The following is a 20,529-nucleotide window of genomic DNA, read 5'->3' on the forward strand; positions in this document are numbered from 1 at the left end:
TAACTTTCTAGACCAGTCAGTACTGAGGGAGTGTTGAATTATTTGAGGTGCTGTTTTTGTGATGCAATACAAACATCACCAATAAGACCATAAGATGTAGGAGCAGAAGCGGGCCATTCGGCCCATCGAGTCTGCTCCGCTATTCAATCATCAGCTGATTCAATTCTTCTGGTCATCCCCACTCCCTGCCTTCTCCCTGTACCCTTTGATGCCCTGGCTAATCAATAACCTATCTATCTCTGCCTTAAATGCTCCCAATGACTTGGCCTCCACAGCTGCTCTTGGCAACAAATTCCACAGATTTAACACCCTCTGACTAAAGAAATTTCTCCACATCTCTGTTCTAAGTGGACGTCCTTCAATCCTGAAGTCATGCCCTCTTGCCCTAGACTCCCCTACCTTAGGAAATATCTTTGCCATATCCAATCTGTTCGGGCTTTTTAACATTTGGAATGTTTCTATGAGCTCCCCCCTCATTCTCCTGAACTCCAGGAAATACAGCCCAAGAGCTGCCAAACGTTCCTCATACGGTAACCCTTGCATTCCTGGAATCATTCTCGTGAATCTTCTCTGAACCTTCTCCAATGTCAGTATATCCTTTCTAAAATAAAGAACCCAAAACTGTACACAATACTCTAAGTGTGGTCTCACGAGTGCCTTATAGAGCCTCAACATCACATCCCTGCTCTTATATTCTATACCTCTAGAAAAGAATGCCAACATTGCATTCACCTTCTTCACCACTGACCCAACCTGGAGGTTAACCTTTAGGGTATCCTGCACAAGGACTCCCAAGTCCCTTTGCATCTCTGCATTTTGAATTCTCTCCCCATCTAAATAATAGTCTGCCCATTTATTTCTTCCACCAAAGTGCATGACCATACATTTTCCAACATTGTATTTCATCTGCCACTTCATTGCCCATTCCCCTAAACTATCTAAGTCTGTCTGCAGGCTCTCTGTTTCCTCAACACTACCCGCTCCTCCACCTATCTTTGTATCATTGGCAAATGTAGCCACAAATCCACTAATCCCATAGTCCAAATCATTGACATACATTGTAAAAAGGCCCCTGTGGAACTCCAGTGGTAACCAGCAGCCAGCCAGAATAGGATCCTTTTATTCCCACTCTCTGTTTTCTGCCGATCAGCTAACGCTCCACCCATGCTAGTAACTCCCCTGTAATTCCATGAGATCTTATCTTGCTAAGCAGCCTCGTGCGAAACCTTGTCAAAGGCCTTCTGAAAATCCAAGTACACCACACCTACTACATCTCCTGTGACTACCTTGCTTGTAATTTCACTGAAATACTTCACAATTCTCTGAATAAGTTTTGATATCTTAAAATACTTAAAAATGCATTTTAGATGTTTTAAGTTGTGATTTACTTCTGTGTTATTCCAGAGCTGTTGAAGTCACTGAAGACAATAACAGAAGGGCTCTGTCTAAACTGCAGCAACTACAAACAGAGATGAGTGAGCTGAATCAGGAAATAAATCAAATTAAGATCCAGAAGGAAGAGTTAAATCAGAAAATGGCATACACACAAAACTTTCTACAAGGTATAACAGTTAATTGTGTATGGTATAACGGGCTGAAGCTGGGAAACCTTTCCATGCATTACACTGTAGATAACTAAATGGAGATGACCTTTATCTACCTTGACTTTTGAAGGTTTGCTTTTTACTGGTCTGATAACTAAGGAAAATAAAACCAGAAGCTACTAGCCATTAACCATTGTGTGGAAATAGTTGCATAAGAAAGGAAGCAATTAAGACAAAATAAATGTTGAAACATAGCAACATACAGCACAATACAGGCCTTTTGGCCCGCAAAGCTGTGCCAAACATGTCCTTACCTTAGAACTACCTAGGCTTACCCATGGCCCTCTATTTTTCTAAGCTCCAGGTATCCATCCAGGAGTCTCTTAAAAGACCCTATTGTTTCCACCTACACCACTGCTGCTGGCAGCCCATTCCATGCACACACAACTCTGCATTTTAAAAAAAACAACTTACCCCTGACATCTCCGCTGTACCTACTTCCAAGCACCTTAACACTATGCCTCTCGTGCTGCCATTTCAGCCCTGGGAAAAAGCCTCTCACTATCCACATGATCAATGCCTCTCATTATCTTGTACACCTCTGTCAGGTCACCTCTCATCCTTAGTCACTCCAAGGAGAAAAGGCCAAGTTCACTCAACCTTTTCTCATAAAGCATGCTCCCCAATCCAGGCAACATCCTTGTAAATCTCCTCTGCACCCTTTCTATGGTTTCCACGTCCTTCCTGTAGTGAGGCGACCAGAATTGAGCCCAGTACTCCAACAAGTCTGACCAAGGTCCTATATAACTGTAACATTACCTCTCGGCTCTTAAACTCAATCCCATGGTTGATGAAGACCAATGCACCGTATGCCTTCTTAACTACAGAGTCAAGCTGCGTAGCAGCTTTGAGTGTCCTATGGACTCGGACCCCAAGATCCCTCTGATCCTCCATACCGCCAAGAGTCTTGCCATTAATGCTATACTCATACTTATCTGGGTTGAACTCCATCTGCCAATGCTCAGCCCAGTTTTGCATCCTATCAATGTCCCGCTGTAACCTCTGACAGCCCTCCACACTATCCATAATACCCCCAACCTTTGTGTCATCAGCAAATTTACTAACCCATCCCTCCACTTCCTCATCCAGGTCATTTATAAAAATCACGAAGAAGAGGGGTCCTAGAACAGATCCCTGAGGCACACCACTGGTCACCGACCTCCATGCAGAATATGACTTGTCTACAACCACTCTTTGCCTTCTGTGGGCAAGCCTTTTCTGGATTCACAAAGCAATGTCCCCTTGGATCCCATGCCTCCTTACTTTAATAAGCCTTGCATGGGGTACCTTATCAAATGCCTTGCTAAAGTTCATATACACTACATCTACAGCTCTACCTTCATCATTGTGTTTAGTCACATCCTCAAAAAATTCAATCAGGTTCGTAGGGCACGACCTGCCTTTGACAAAGCCATGCTGACTATTCCTAATCATATTATGCCTTTCCAAATGTTCATAAATCCTGCCTCTCAGGATCATCTTCATCAACTTACCAACCACTGAAGTAAGACTCACTAGTCTGTAATTTCCTGGGCTATCCCTACTCCCTTTCTAGAATAAGGGAACAACATCCGCAACCCTCCAATTCTCCGGAACCTCTCCCGTCCTCATTGATGGTGCAAAGATCATCGCCAGAGGCTCAGCAATCTCCTCCCTTGCTTCCCACAGTAGCCTGGGGTACATCCTGTCCGGTTCTGGTGACTTTTCCAACTTGATGCTTTCCAAAAGCCCCAGCACATGCTCTTAATATCTACATGCTCAAGCTTTTCAGTCCACTGCAAGTCATCCCTACAATCGCCAAGATCCTTCTCCGTAGTGAATACTCATTAAGTACATCTGCTATCTCCTCTGTTTCCATGCACACTTTCCCACTGTCACACTTGATTGGTCCTATTCTCTCACGTCTTATCCTCTTGCTCTTCACATACTTGTCGAATGCCTTGGGGTTTTCCTTAATCTTGTCTGCCAAGGCCTTCTCATGGCCCCTTCTGGCTCTCCTAATTTCATTCTTAAGCTCCTTCATGCTAGCCTTATAATCTTCTAGATCTCTATCATTACCTAGTTTTTTGAACCTTTCGTAAGCTCTTTTCTTTTTGACTAGATTTACAACAACCTTTGTACACCACGGTTCCTGTACCCTACCATCCTTTCCCTGTCTCACTGGAACGTATCTACGCAGAACCCCACGCAAATATCCCCTGAACATTTGCCACATTTCTTCTGTATGTTTCCCTGAGAACATGTGTTTCCAATTTATGCTTCCAAGTTCCTGCCTTATAGCCTCATGTTTCCCCTTACTCCAATTAAATGTTTCCCTAACTTGTCTGTTCTTATCCCTCTCCAATGCTATGGTAAAGGAGATAGAATTGTGAAGTTGCAGAGTTTTGTAGCATATTGAATCTCCACTGTAGAAAGCAATGAGGAATACTTCAGATGTGATCCTTGTCTTCATGGAATTAGAAATTTCCATCACATTCTCCTAGTGTGAGAAGCAGTGATTGCAGTATAAGGACTAAGCAATTTATTGGTTGAGAGTTTGGTCCTATACTTAGAGAAATCTAGAAAGGTGGTCTTACTAGGCTTATTAGATTCTGAGGGAGATGCTTCCCAAGGTAGCGGTACTTAGAACAAGGGATCATAGTTTCATAAGAAGGATCACTATTTTGATAGAGAAGAGAGAAATTCATTTTCTCAGCCTGTAGTAAATCTTTGAAATCCTCTACCCAAGGAAGCTGTAGAGACAGCGACATTGAATATACTGAAGACAGAAATTGACAGTCATTAAGAGCAATGAGTAATGGGGAGAACAGGAAGATGGTGTTTAGGCCAAGATTAGATCTGCCATGATCTTCCAAAATGGTGGAGTAAGCCCAGAGGGCCAGTTGGCGTGCTCCCACACTCTTACTTTATATTCTTATATCATTAAGCTGACAGAATTTTTTTTACTGTCAAAGGGATTTTATTACAAAAGTAGGCAGTTTATGCTTTACTTTTACAGGTTGAAACTCAAATCCAGAACCCTTGGCACCTGACTGATGCCTGACCACAGTAATTGCCCAACTCCCCAGAACAGAACTGTTCTTTTTAAGTATAGGCACTCCCTGGGTTACTTAAGGGTTCTGGGAATTGTCTGTAGCCCAAAGTTTCCCTAAGTTGGGAATGCTGTCAACTGAAGAATTGCAATGATGGTTTAATTAGCTACAGATTTTGTCACGTTTTGTCCTGCCATGTTTTGTCACCCTGCAAACTTACCCTTCAATCTCTTTGAATTATGGAGGACAGCATGTGTATAAATGTCTCTCTCCAGCAGACTTCATCATGATCATCATGACTCCAGTATTTTACTATTTTTTAATGTTTCTTAATTGTACACATGATTTTTTTGTTTTCTATTGCTGAGCAGCAGTGACCCATCTGATTGGCCTATCGGAGTTCTCTCTGGGAACTAGTTGACTTGATCAGCATTTCTGATCTGGCTATTGTTCACGATTGCATTTAATAAAAAAAGAAGATTAGTACAGATTTAAGTTAACTTTAGATCTCAGTTGGAACTGCATAATTAGTACTAATTTGTATTCCAGATTCAAAACACACTGGACCACAGGAAATACTGGATCATAGATTTTCAATCTAAGGGTTTTGTGAAACCACATCTGGAGTACTGTGCAAAGTATTGGCTTCCATATTTAAGGAAGGGTATAAAAACATTAGAAACTATTCAGAAATGATTTACTATACCAATTTCTGGAGTGGGCAGGTTTCCATGAGAAAACATTACACAGGCTAAGCTTTGGTATCTTCTGAATGTTATCTCTTTATAGAGGATCTAGAATACTTTATTGTTGCCAAACAATTGATACTAGAATGTACAATCATCACAGCGATATTTGATTCTGCGCTTCCCGCTCTCTGGATTACAAATCGATAGTAAATATTAAAAATTTAAATTATAAATCATAAATAGAAAATAGAAAAATGGAAAGTAAGGTAGTGCAAAAAAACCGAGAGGCAGGTCCGGATATTTGGAGGGTACGGCCCAGATCCGGGTCAGGATCTGTTCAGCAGTCTTATCACAGTTGGAAAGAAGCTGTTCCCAAATCTGGCCGTACGAGTCTTCAAGCTCCTGAACCTTCTCCCGGAGGGAAGAGGGATGAAAAGTGTGTTGGCTGGGTGGGTCATGTCCTTGATTATCTTGGCAGCACTGCTCTGACAGCGTGCGGTGTAAAGTGAGTCCAAAGTCGGAAGATTGGTTTGTGTGTTGTGCTGTGCCGTGTTCACTGTCTTCTGCAGAATAAGGGCTATAGTTTAAAAATAGTTGTCCATTTAAGACAGAGATGAGCCAGAATTGGACGTTGCTCTTGCAAAAGCAAGACCCCGTTGAACATTGATATTATAAGTTGCCGCAGGCCGGTTTCTTTTGTTTGCTGGTGAGACAGACAGTGTGGGAGCTGTGTAGTCTCCGTTATTGCCGCGGGCTTGCCTGCTGCTGCAGTCCAGTTGGGGAGATGGCGGGGGTTGTTTAGCCTGGCGTCCGTGCTCAGTTGAGGGGGGCTGGCTTCTTCCATCAGTGCTGCCCTCCTATGTTCAGCTGGTGGAACAACAGGCTGATTTTGCTGGGAACAGTACCATCAATTTGTGGGACATATCGCTCAAGATCTTAGACTATATACAGTATATGTTGTTGCATGACTTTTTTTTCGCACTGATTTGTATGTGCTGTGTATGTTTTGCACTTTGGCCCCAGAGGAACAGAGGTATATTCGACTGTATCCATGTATGGTTGAATGATAATTAAATTTGATTTGATTTGAATTGGGTTTGCAGTCAGATCAGTCATGATATATATTGATGGAACAAGCATGAGAGTCCAAGTTGTCTATTGCTGCTCTTAATTAATATTCATAATTATTAATATTAAATTGAGCAGATCACAAGGTTTCTGTATCATGAGATGGGCAGAAATCTTGTACCTTTACACGTTCAGTAATTGAATTGACTTTATTTCTTACATCCTTCATATATATGAGGAGTAAAAATCTTCAGATTACGTCTCCATCTAAATGTGCAATGTGCAATTTATAATCATTTTTAATAAATAGTATGTACAACAGGACAGTCAATATAACACAGAAATACAATTGTATCAGCATGAATTAATCAGTCTGATGGTCTGGTGGAAGAAACTGTCCCGGAGCCTGTTGGTCCTGGCTTTTATGCTGCGATACCGTTTCCTGGACGGTAGCTGGAACAGTTTGTGGTTGGGGTGACTCTGGTCCCCAGTTATCCTTTTCACACACCTGCCTTTGTAAATCTCCCGACTAGTGGGAAGTTCACATCTACAGATGCGCTGGGCTGTCCCCATCACTCTGCAGAGTCCTGTGATCAAGGGAAGTACAGTTCCTGTACCAGGCAGTGATGTAGCCAGTCAGAATGCTCTCAACTGTGCTCCTGTAGAAAGTTCTTTGGATTTGGGGCCCATACCTAACTTAGTTTTGGAGGTTAAGTTTTGTGAGTTGATTTTTGAAATAACCCGCAAAGAGGAAACTATATAGAGAGCTGTGAAAACAATAATTATTTATGAAAAATATTTTTGTTGAACAGAGGAAAAGGCAGAGCTGGAGAAGGTGATGGATAACATTCAAACTACAAAAGATCAGCTGCAGTTAGCAGAACAGGTATGTTATTTTATTTTTAGCTTGAATATGCAAACTTTGATTTTATTGTCAGTTTTAAGAACTCAGATGAAGTAGAAAGGGACACAAGCAATGTTTACCCAACTTGAAATGCTAAATAGCACCTTTAGAATTAGAATTCAGATTAACTTTTTTGAGTCATTACTATTGAATTCTTCATGTGTATTTAACTGTTGAATGGTGGGAGGGATTAATGTCAGTAATAGAGAAGGAGAAAAGCAGAAATGAGATAAATTAAATTATTGCAGGAATAAAGGAGGTGAAACTATCCACAGTAGAGAGATCAAAAACTCGGGACCGGTTTAAAATAACTGATAAGAGAGATTAGAGAGGAGATTATTTTTATATCTCACCCAGAGGTGGGAAGGATCTGGAATCACTTCTTTTTGTCGTGGGGTTGTGGGGGGGGGGGGTGCAGAACATAAAATTTGCTGACAGGGCAAAGGAAATACCATCATCACACAGTTGGCACAGATGTGGCTTCCACCATTTAATGGACAATTAGGAATGAGTATTGATTGCCAGCATTGAAATAAAGAATACTTGAAAAGGCATGTACAGTTAGAAACATAGAAAACCTACAGCACAGTACAGGCTCTTCGGCCTGATGCTGTGCTGAACATTTACTTACTTTAGGAATTACCAAGGGTTACCCATACCCCGCTATTTTTCGAAGCTTCATATACCAATCCAGGGGTCTCTTAAAAGACACTATCATACCTGCCTCCACCACCGTCGCCGGCAGCCCATTCCATGCCCTCACCACCCTCTGCGTAAAAAAAAATTACCCCGACATCTCCTCTGTACCTACTTCCAAGCATCTTAAAACTGTGCCCTCTCGTATTAGCCATTTCAGCCCTGGGAAAAAGCCTCTGACTATCCACACGATCAATGCCTCTCATCATCTTATATACCTCTATCAGGTCACCTCTCATCCTCCGCCGCTCTAAGGAGAAAAGGCTGAGTTCACTCAACCTATTCTCATAAGGCATGCTCCACAAACCAGGCAACATCCTTGTAAATCTCCTCTGCACCCTTTCTAGAGTTTCCACATCCTTCCTGTAGGGAGGTGGCCAGAATTGACCACAGTACTCCAAGTGGGGTCTGACCAGGGTCCTATATAGCTACAACATTACCTCTTGGCTCTTAAACTCAATCCCATGGTTGATGAAGGCTAATGCACCATATGCCCTCTTAACCAGAGTCAACCTGCATAACAGCTTTGTGTGTCCTATGGACTCGGACCTCAAGATCCCTCTGATCCTCCACACTGCCAAGAGTCTTACCATTAATACTATATTCTGCCATCATATTTGACCGACCAAAATGAACCACCTCACGCTTACCTGGATTGAACTCCATCTGCCACTTCTCAGCCCAGTATGCATCCAATTGATGTCCCAGTGTAACCTCTCACAGCCCTCTAGACTATCCACAACATCTCCAACCTTTGTGTCATCAGCAAATTTACTAACCTATCCCTCCACTTCTTCATCCAGGTCATTTATAAAAATCACGAAGAGGAGGGGTCCCAGAACATATCCTTGAGGCACACCACTGATCACTGACCTCCATGCAGAATATGACCCATCTTCAGCCACTCTTTGCCTTCTGTGGGCAAGCCAATTCTGGATCCACAAAGCAAAGTCCCCTTGGATCCCATGCTTCCTTACTTTCTCAATAAGCCTTGCATGGGGTACCTTATCAAATGCCTTGCTGAAATCCATATACACTACATCTACTACTCTCCCGTCATCAACGTGTTTAGTCTCATCCTCAAAAAATTCAATCAGGCTTGTAAGGCATGACCTGCCCTTGACAAAGCCATGCTGACTATTCCTAATGATATGCTTCTCCAAATGTTCATAAATCCTGCCTCTCAGGATATTTTCCATCAACTTACCAATCACTGAAGTAAGACTCACTGGTCTATAATTTCCTGGGCTATCTCTACTCCCTTTCTTGAATAAGGGAACAACATCCGCAACCCTCCAATTCTCCGGAACCTCTCCTGTCCCCATTGATGATACAAAGATCATTGTCAGAGGCTCAGCAATCTCCTCTCTCTTAATTCCCACAGTAGCCGGGGGTACATCTTGTCTAGTCCCGGAGACTTATCCAACTTGATGCTTTCTAACAGCTCCAGCACATCTTCTTTCTTAATATCTATATGCTCAAGCTTTTCAATCCACTGTAAATCATCCCTACAATTGCCAAGATCCTTTTCCATAGTGAATACTGAAGCAAAGTATTCATTAAGTACCTCTGCTATCTCTTCTGGTTCCATACATACTTCTCCACTGTCACACTTGATTGGTCCTATTCTCTCACATCTTATCCTCTTGCTCTTCACATACTTGTAGAATGCCTTGGGGTTTTCTTTAATCCTGCTCTCCAAGGCCTTCTCGTGGCCCCTTCTGGCTCTCCTAATTTCATTCTAAAGCTCCTTCCTGCTAGCCTTAAATCCCCTAGATCTCTATCATTACCTAGCTTTTTGAACTTTTCGTAAGCTTTTCTTTTCTTCTTGACTAGACTTTCAATAGCCTTTGTACCCCACGGTTCCTGTACCCTACCATCCTTTCCCTGTTTCATTGGAACGTACCTATGCAGAACGCCACGCAAATATCCCCTGAACGTTTGCCATATTTCTACCGTACATTTCCCTAAGAACCTCTGTTCCCAATTTATGCTTCCAAGTTCCTGCCTGATAGTTTCATATTTCCCCTTACTCCAATTACACACTTTCCTAACTTGTCTGTTCCTATCCTTCTCCAATGCTATGGTAGAGGAGATAGAATTGTGATCACCATCTCCAAAACTGCTCTCCCACTGAGAGACCTGACACCTGACCAGGTTCATTTCCCAATACCAGATCAAGTACAGTCTCTCCCCTTGTAGGGTTATCTACATATTGTGTCAGGAAACCTTCCTGAACACACCTAATAAACTCCACCCCATCTAAACCCTTTGCTCGAGGGAGATGCCAATCAATATTTGGGAAATTAAAATCTCCCACCATGACAACCCTGTTATTATTACACCTTTCCAGAATCTGTCTTCCTATCTCCTCAACGTCCCTGTTACTATTGGGTGGTCTATATATAAAAAAAACAACCAGTTTTTGAACAGGAAGTTATTGAACCCTTCCTGTTTCTTACTTCCACCCACAGAGACTCAGTAGTAAATCACCCCATGACTTCCTCTTTTTCTGCAGCCATGACACTATCTCTGATCAGCAGTGCCATGCCCACCTCTTTTGCCTCCTTCCCTGTCCTTTCTGAAACATCAAAAGCCTGGCACCATTCCTGCCCCTGAGCCTTCCAAGTCTCTGTAATGGTCACAACATCATAGCTCCAAGTACTGATCCATGCTCTTAAGTTCATCCGCTTTGTTCATGATGCTTCTTGCGTTAAAATAGACACATCTGAAACTATCAGTCTGTGCATATCCCTTCTCTATCGCCTGCCTATCTTCCCTCTCGCACTGTCTCCAAGCTTTCTCTATTTGTGAGCCAGCTGCCCCTTCCTCCATCTCTTCAGTTTGGTTCGGCACGGATTAGAAGGGCCGAGATAGCCTGTTTCCATACTGTAATTGTTATATGGTTATATGGTTAAGCATTGTGGAATATCCGGGTGGTCTTCTGCAAACTTGAGATGTGTAGCCAGTGTGTTTTTTTTTGGAGAGCAGTGGTTTCCTCTGTGGTGTCCTTCCATGAACACCATTCTTGTTCAGTGTTTTCCTTATAGTGGACACGTGAACAGAAACTTTAGCAAGTTCTAGAGGTTTCAGCAGGTCTTTTGCTGTTAACCCTTGGGTTCTTCTTTTCTTTTCCAATATTTTTTATTGATTTCTACATAGAAGAATACAGAGTTCAAGAGAATACATATTATAAAGCAAAGAAAAAATATAATAATACCAGATACAGTATATTGAATCACATTAACAAACTCCTTACTCTATATTCATATGGATTAGATTAATTTGTATATTAGAATATAAACAATTTTTATGTAAAAAAAAGGATCTACACCCACTACCAAAGTCGAAGCTGTTTGGGGAAAAGGGGGAAAAAAAGAAAAAAAACCTATCAGATAATAAAAATACTATTAACCAACTTCTGTACTTTAACAAGAAGTCAAAGATTATGAAAATAATTTTAAAATGGCCCCCACAAATTTTGAAAATCTTGGTTAGATTCAGAAATTGAACAACAAATCTTTTCTAAGTTTAGGCATGTCATAACATCCCGTAACCACTGAACATGATTAGGCGGAACAGCATCCTTCCATTTAAACAAAAGCGCCCTTCTAGCCATAAGAGAGATAAAAGCCAGGGGTTCTTCTTAACCTCCTTCAGCATTGCACATGTGCTCTTGGCGTGATTGTTGCAGGACGGCCACTCCTGTGGGGAGTAGCAACAGTACTGAATTTCCTCCATTTGTAGACAATTTATCTTGCTGTGGACTGATGAACACTCAGGTCCTTAGAAATACTTTTGTTGCCTTTAGCAGCTTCATGAATCTCTACAGTTCTTCTTCTAAGGTCCTTTGAAAGTTGGTTTGATTAAGGCATGGTGCATATAAACAGATCTTGAGAAGAGCAGGCAGTCAGTAACCTGACTTTGTGTATCTTTTTTTATAGGGCAGGGCACCTCTACAACCCACCCCTCCAGTCTCATCTCATTGATCGGAACACCTGACTCCAAATAGCTTTTGTAGCAGGCACTACCCCAGAGGTTCACATACTTTTTGCCCTAGACTGTGATTGTTTAACTGGTGTATTCGATATTGAAGAGAAGTAGTACAATTTTTTGTTATTAGTTTAGGTAGATTGTGTTTGTCTATTCTTGTGACTTAGTTGAAGATCAGACCACATTTTATGAGTAATTAATGCAGAAAACCAGATAATTGCAAAGGGTTTTGCAAACTTTTTCTTGCAACTAACTATTCATTTAGTTTTTTGCAACAACGCCTTTCCTTTTATATCACTGTTAATGTAGGTGCAGGAGTAGGCTGTATTCTTGCCCAAGCCTGCTGAGAAATTCAGCACGGTCATGGATAATCTTCTACCTTAAACATCATTTTACTTATTCCCATATTCCTTGATTCCGTTAATGTTAAGGTATTTATTGATGTTTTAAACACTGTAAGTTACTGAGCCTCCACAGAACCCCAGAGAAGAAAATTCCAAGACCTCATCAGTGAAAAATTTTTTCCTCATGTCACCCCTTATTTTGAGACAGTGATCTGCAGTTCTCAACTCTTTTAGCCTGGGAAACAACCTCTCTACATGTGCCTTATTGAGCCCTCTAAGAAAACACCCACTAAAATATCCTAAAGTACTTGATAAGTATGTTTTCATACAAAATTGAATTTGTCCAATTGATCTCTAATAGCATATACATGGGCTACAAATCTCAAAACTATTGTTTAATTCTCAAAAATCTGATTAAAAACACTGAGATACTTTATTGATCCCAAAGGAAATTACTGTCTCACAGTAACAGTGCAAGTGCACAGATATACAAATATTAGAAGAGAAGTAAGAGAGCATTAAAAAGTTACCTTAAAAATAAGATGTACAAGATTTACCAGCCTTGGAAGGTTTCCAGGGCGCAGGCCTGGGCAAGGTTGTATGGAAGACCGGCGGTTGCCCATGCTGCAAGTCTCCCCTCTCCACGCCGCTGATGTTGTCCAAGGGAAGGACATTAGGACCCATACAGCTTGGCATTGATGTCGTCGCAGAGCAATGTGTGGTTAAGTGCCTTGCTCAAGGACACACACGCTGCCTCAGCCAAGGCTTGAACTAACAACCTTCAGATCACTAGACGAATGCCTTAACCACTTGGCCATGCGCCAACACTACAAATCAAAGATTACAAAATTTACAAGTTCACACTGATAAGATGGTAGTGCAAAAATTACCATAATATTATACAGTAATGGATGCACATTCACACCATCCAGATGAAATTGATGGTAGTATTGCACAGTATGTCTGCAGTGGCAGGGTGTAGTAAACAGAGGTTAATAACAGTCTAGCAGGAGGAGATCATCACTTCCCCACCTATATGTTGAATCATATAGAGCCTAATGGCCAAGGATAAGAATGACCTTGTGTAGCGCTCTTTGGAGCAGCGCAGTTGTCTTAATCCAGTGGTCCCCCAACCACCGGGCCGCAAAGCATGTGCTACCAGGCCGCGAGGAAACGATATGATTTGGTGATATGAAACGATATGAGTCAGCTGCACCTTTCCTCATTCCCTGTCACGCACTGTTGAACTTGAACACCCCCCCCCCGCCCTGTCGGCTGGTCCGCAAGAATATTGTCAAGGTGCAAAAAAGGTTGGGGACCCCTGTCTTAATCTATTACTGAAAGTGCTCCTCGTTCAGCCAAGGTGGCATGTTGAGAGTGAGAAATGTTGTCCAGATTTGCCAGGATTTTCCAGAGGATCTTTTGTTCTACCACTGCCTCCAGTATGTCCAGTTTGACTCCTATAACAGGGCCAACCTTTTACTCAGTTTATTGAGCCATTGCCCCAGCACACCACTGTGTAAAAGATTGTACTGATGACAACAGACTGTTAGAACATGTGAAGGAGAGGCCAAAGGACCTCAGATGTTTAATTTTGAGATTAACTATACCATGATATTTTGTAGAATTTATATTGTATGTTCAGCTGAATGAAGTTGATGTCAAAATGTCATTTTTATGTCATTCTTGTCTCAGGATCTTCAGAATGTCACTAAGAAACGTGACATGTTAAAAGTGGAGCAGGTGACTTTGAAGGAAAATGTTAATCAAAGTGCAAGTAAATACAAATCCTATCTGGAGAATGAAAAAAAGAAAGAACAGGAGTTACTGAGAATTCAGCAACAAATTGAAGAAAAGCAACACGAACTCGCAGAACAGCAAAATGTATGTGAGCTCGTAAATAGTGTTATCATAAAAGCCACCTAAACCAATTAATAAACCAAAAATTAGCAAAGATAATGAAAATGAGGATGTTAGCAATAGAGATAGGGACATTATAAGTAACCTTAAGAATAGGAAAGATTTTAAAATTTACTTCCTTGAATTTAAATGCTCCAATTTTATATTATTTTACGTTGATTCTGTATTTCCACAATATACATCATCATTGTTATATAGTGACTTTCATCTATTTGTGTGTCTACTTTGAATGATTAAAATCCTTTTTAAAATCATTCAAATTTATTTAAATATTTTCCTATTTTTTACCATATTATTTATCACAACTGACTATATTCGTCCTCTGATATTTTTACTTTATTTCTTTTTATCCATTTTCTCCCTACTACCATCTCTGAGCACCTTCTCGATGCCCAAGCAGGAACTTGGAGTTGATATGCAATCCTGGATGTAATTCCTTATCTTAATGCAGATGATTGAAACTCATATGAGCATGATAGAATTGCACTGTGAGGACAGAGGTAGAGTTGGCATGCGCTACTTCACCTTGTGTGATGCAGGAAAACTTTATTCAGATTTCTCATTTATTCCATTTAGATGCTGCAGTCTATCAAAAAGGATGTTAAATCTGAAGAGACAAAATTGGAGCAGTCTGCAACTAAATTAAAAGACCAGATCCACGCCTTGGAGGCTGAACTGTCAGACAAAAAAATTGAACTTGAGCAGGTGGTTACAAAGGTGAACTTGATGGAAGATCGATCAAGGAAAGTGCAGCACAATGAAGAACAGTGCATTATCTTGGAGAATCAGATCGTGACCCTGAGTAAGTCTAGAGTTTGATTTAAAAATAATAGTTCAGTCACTCCCATGCTTGGTGAATTTCTTTACTAAATAGCTGAATCATCGAGAGAGACATTGCAGATAAAATGACAAGTCTATTTTGACCTAGCTAATCTGACTGGGTGCTTTGGCCACATTAATGGAAAGTGGCTGAGTTCTGGCATTTGGTCACAATGCACTATGCTTTATGATAGAGAGGTGGCTGGTGTGAATTTTTGGGTATATCATTGGAAGAACTTACAACTGACAAGTCTGGCATATGAACAATGGCAAGTCAATAAGGCTGCTCTGAAATGTAACCAAAGAAAAATTGGTAAGGTAGGGAACTGTCAAGTAAATTTACTTTCACTGGTGTAAAGCTAGACATTTTATGTAACATTTAATCAAATACCTATCTCTTTGATTATTTATAAGATCATGCACAACCACAAAACTAATTATTTTGATGAGCACAGCTGTTCTTGCACTGTGTTTACTGAAAGTAGCCTGATTCAGAATATTTAAGACATAAAAGTTAGTTACTACATTAATCTTTACTAGTGCCGCTGTTAACACTAAAGCAAGGCGATGTGCTATCCCCAGGGTGTGCCTGAATCATTTGAAGAAAATTTTTTAAAGTCTCCCTAATCTAGGAAGCAGACGGCACTAAGCTGTGCTGTTAAACCTCCCTTGAACTTTATCTTCCAAATGTGAAGGATTTGTTTTTATTGCAAGATCAAAATATGTTTACTGGGTACACTGTTTTGTTGCAGCACGTCAGCTATCTGATCGAGAGCAACAACACCAGGAAACAATGGATGAACTGGCATTTCTTCAAAGAGAAATTCAGTTCTCAAAAAACAATGTAACCCATCTTCAAGAGTGGCTTCATTCAGAGAGAAAAAAGGCAGAGAAGCAAGTTGCAGTCATCACAGAAGAGTCCAAAGCTCAAAGAGCTCAGCTAGAGAAGGCTTTTAATGTAAGTTGCATTCCCCACAATTACATTATGTAGAAGTACGATTTATTTCATCAGTTCAAGTAAACAAACTGGTCAGACTGGACTCACTGGCGCACCTCAGGGGTGTGTGCTTAGCCCACTGCTCTATCCTCTATATACATATGACTGTGTGGCTTGGCATAGCTCAAGTGCTATCTATAAATTTGCTGATGATACAACCATTGTTGATAGAATCTCAGGTGGTGATGAGAGGGCGTACGGGAGTGAAATATGCCAACTAGTGGAGTGGTGCGAAAGAGCTGATTGTGGACTTCAGGAAGGGTAAGACAAAGGAACACATACCAATCCTCATAGAGGGATCAGAAGTGGAGAGTGTGAGCAGTTTCAAGTTCCTGGGTGTCAAGATCTCTGAGGATCTAACCTGGTGCCAACATATCAATGTAGTTATAAAGGAAGGCAAGACGGCAGGTATACTTTATTAGGAGTTTGAAGAGATATAGCATGTCAGCAAATACACTGAAAAGCTTTCTATAGTTGTAGCTTGGAGAGCATTCTGACAGGCTACATCACTGTCGGCGGTGGATTGGGGGGTGCTACTGCACAGGACCAACAGAGGGTTGTAAATCTAGTTGGCTCCACCTTGGGTACTAGTCTACAAAGTACCCAGGACATCTTCAGGGAGCGGTGTCTCAGAAAGGTAGCGTCCATTATTAAGGACCTCCAGCACCCAGGACATGCCCTTTTCTCACTAATCACTGTTACCATCAGGTAGGACATACAGAAGCCTGAAGGTACACACTCAGAGATTCAGGAACAGCTTCTTCCCTTCTGCCATCCGATTCCTAAATGGACATTGAATCTTTGGACACTACCTCACTTTTTTAAATATACAGTATTTCTGTTTTTTGTATGTTTTTTAATCTATTCAATATGTATATACTGTAATTGATTTACTTATTATTTTTTTATTTCATTTATTTTTTCTCTTCTTTATTAAGTATTGCATTGAACTGCTGCTGCTAAGTTAACAAATTTCACGTCACATGCCAGTAATAATAAACCTGATTCTGATTCTGGAAGTATGACTGTTCACTTGCCACTTTGTGTATCTATCATTCATGAAAAGTCAAATAAGAACATTCACTAAAGGTGTAAAATTGATATTTTTAAATATGTCCTTATAATGTAGAAATCTGCAAGGCTCAGATTTCCAATGCAGTCCAACAAAAATCTGAAGTAATTTCTGATGTTATTGTTCTCAACATAGGAACAAAAGCATGAAAATAGCAGACTGCAGAAGGAATTATCTTCAATCGACCAGGTTGCACGTGATAACCATGCCCAAGTTGAGAGTGTCATGAGTGAATTAAATGAGATGAGACAGAAATATTTTGAACTTAAACAACAGGTACATAATAAAACCCCACTAATTTTCTCATTTAGTGAAACTAAACAAAGTTTGTTCTTTTTTCATGAGTTTCTGGTTTCAGTTTTTGAATATTTATTTCTCATGTAGTTATTTAGACAATAGGTGCAGGAGTAGGCCATTCAGCCCTTCGAGCCAGCACCACCATTCACTGTGATCATGACTGATAATCCACAATCAGTACCCTTTTCCTGCCTTCTCCCCATATCCCTTCTCTCCGCTATCTTTAAGAGCTCTAACTCTTTTTTGAAAGAATCCAGAGAATTGGCCTCCACTGCCTTCTGAGGCAGAGCATTCCACAGAACCACAACCCTCTGTGTGAAAAAGTTTTTCCTCAACTCCGTTCTAAATTACCCCTTATTCTTAAACTGTGGCCTCTGGTTCTGGACTCCCCCAACACCGGGAACATGTTTCCTTCCTCTAGCGTGTCCAATCCCTTAATAATCTTGTATGTTTCAATCAGATCCCCTCTCATCCTTCTAAATTCCAGTGTATACAGCCCCAGTCGCTCCAATCTTTCAACATATGACAGTCCCTCCATTCCGGGAATTAACCTCATGAACCTACGCTGCACTCCCTCAATAGCTAGAATGTCCTTCCTCAAATTTGGAGACCAAAACTGTACACAATATTCCAGGTGTTGTCTCACCAGGGCACTATACAACTGCAGAAGGACCTTTTTGGTCCTATACTCAATTCCCCTTGTTATGAAGGTCAGCATGCCATTAGCTTTCTTCACTGCCTGCTGTACCTGCATGCTTACTTTCAGTGACTGATGCACAAGGACGCCTAGATCTCGTTGTACTTCCCCTTTTCCTAACTTGACACCTTTCAGATAGTAAGCTGCCTTCCTGTTCTTGCCACGCAAGTGGATAACCTCACATTTATTCACATTAAACTGCATCTGCCCACTCACACAACCTGTCCAAGTCACCCTGCATTCTCATAACATCCTCCTCACATTTCACACTGCCACCCAGCTTTGTGTCATCTGCAAATTTGCTAATGTTACTTTTAATCCCTTCATCTAAATCATTAATGTATATTGTAAATAGCTGCGGTCCCAGCACCGAGCCTTGTGGTACCCCACTAGTCACTGCCTGTCTTTCTGAAAAGGACCCATTAATCCCTACTCTTTGTTTCTTGTCTGCCAACCAATTTTCTATCTATGTCAGTACCCTACCCCCAATACCATTTGCTCTAATTTTGCGCACTAACCTCCTATGTGAGACCTTATCAAAGGCTTTCTGAAAGTCCAGGTACACTACATCCACTGGCTTTCCCATGTCCATTTTCATAGTTTCGTTTAGTATTCTAATGTTTGATAAAGTATGTTGTCATATGTTATAATGTCATAAAGTAGGTTCAGATAATAGCATATAGACTATGTTTATTACTCTGTGTGATTATTGTGGCACAATAGTTGATAGTAATGAATTTCAAAGTTCAAAGTAAATTTTATCGAAGTACATTTGTGTCACCACATACAACCCTGAGATTTATTTTCCTGCAGGCATACTCAGTAAATCTATAGAATAGTAACTATAACAGGATCAATGAAAGATCAACCAGAGTGCAGAAGAAATTTGCCTATAAACTAGATTTTTATAATGGCGAATAATTGTATAAATAAGAAATGAGGAGTGTGTGTTGAAGCAGAGTATATATTTAATAATAATTATGACTGGACTAGCTTTGTGTGTTCATGAACTTTTGATATATCATCTACTTCTGTCTTTGATATTTAATAAATCGTTTAGCTGAGAAATCAAGAACAAATGGAACAACGGCAGAAGGAGATAAAGGAAGCAATAAGAATACTTCGGTCAGACGTTAAAGCAGAAATTGGCAATAGTTTAAAAGAATTAGATCGGTCTTCTGTTGAACCAAAGAGTGATCTGAATGTTACTTTGGAAGAGGAAGAAACACTTCAGTGTGAAAAAGAGAGCCTGAAGGAGAATTTTCCCTTTGCTGCCATTGACAGAAGTCACCCAAATTTCGATGAGAGGTTAAGGCTAACAAAATTCAATTTTAAGGTGATATTTCTTTGCAAGTAATTCTTGTGTTGTGATAAATTTATAGATTCATAATTCTTTGAATATCTGGGTACCTGGATCTCGTATCTACATGTGTTTTTTTTTTCCTTTTACAATTCATTTTCTAATTTTACAATACATTTGTACCATCTCAAATTCCTGAAAAGAAATCTTGACAGTAGGTTCATTGGTAGAATATATACAGCCTATGATTTCTGTGCCAACCATGATGCCAATTCAAACTAATCCCATCTGCCCATACATTGTTTATATCTTTCCGTGTTCTGGCCTTGTGTTTGTCTAAATACCCCTGAAACATTGCAATGAGGTAGAAACAAGAGAAAGCCATGTGACCCCACATGCTTGCTGCATTATGGTTGATCTTTCATGTCACCGTTATTTTCTTTAAATGACACCATATCATATTTAGAAGATTGGAAAAAGCTGCAGAAAATTGAAAAGTGAGGAAATCGATGATCTAATTGCATAAGGAGGTATGAAGGCCAATGTCTTGAAGTTTATTGATTAGTTTTCAGGGGTGATAGTTTTGAATGCCAAGCTGTAATCGATAAAGAGCATCCTGATATAGCTATCTTCCTCTGTCACCTGCAACTACCCCTTTGTTGTCGTAATCACTGGAGCCTTGCTGTTTAGAACCATAGAACATTACAGCACAGAAACAGGCCTTTTGGCCCTTCTTGGCTGTGCCGAACCATTTTTCTGCCTATTCCCACTGGCCTGCACCTGGACCATATCCCTCCATACACCTCTCATCCATGTACCTGTCCAAGTTTTTATTAAATATTAGAAGTGAGCCCACATTTACCATTTCATCTGGCAGCTCATTCCACACTCCCACCACTCTCTGTGTGAAGAAGCCCCCCCCCAACGTTCCCTTTAAATTTTTCCCCCTTAATCCATGTCCTCTGGTTTTTTTCTTCCCTAGCCTCAATGGGAAAAGCCTACTTGCATTCACTCTATCTACATCCATCATAATTTTATATACCTCTATCAAATCTCCCCTCATTCTTCTACGCTCCAGGGAATAAAGTCCTAACCTA

The 20,529-nt window shown here is 40.6% G+C and overlaps 1 protein-coding gene across 11 annotated transcripts in view; it reads left to right on the plus strand.

Moving 5' to 3' along the window:
* cntrl (centriolin) overlaps positions 1-20,529 on the plus strand; it is a 121,685-nt gene that overhangs the window by 78,597 nt on the left and 22,559 nt on the right. For all 11 annotated transcript variants that reach the window (XR_010021207.1, XR_010021206.1, XM_063073454.1 and 8 more), the window contains 7 exons: positions 1,405-1,562; positions 7,206-7,279; positions 14,026-14,214; positions 14,827-15,052; positions 15,822-16,027; positions 17,274-17,414; positions 19,193-19,468. Coding sequence is in view for 9 of the 11 variants with exons in the window: in XM_063073454.1 (XP_062929524.1) it covers positions 1,405-1,562; positions 7,206-7,279; positions 14,026-14,214; positions 14,827-15,052; positions 15,822-16,027; positions 17,274-17,414; positions 19,193-19,468 (1,270 nt within the window). In the remaining 2 variants the exon portion in view is untranslated. The remainder of the gene's footprint in view (positions 1-1,404; positions 1,563-7,205; positions 7,280-14,025; positions 14,215-14,826; positions 15,053-15,821; positions 16,028-17,273; positions 17,415-19,192; positions 19,469-20,529) is intronic.

This window comes from Mobula hypostoma, chromosome 21, assembly GCF_963921235.1.
Source record: "Mobula hypostoma chromosome 21, sMobHyp1.1, whole genome shotgun sequence".
NCBI classification, from domain to species: domain Eukaryota; kingdom Metazoa; phylum Chordata; class Chondrichthyes; order Myliobatiformes; family Myliobatidae; genus Mobula; species Mobula hypostoma.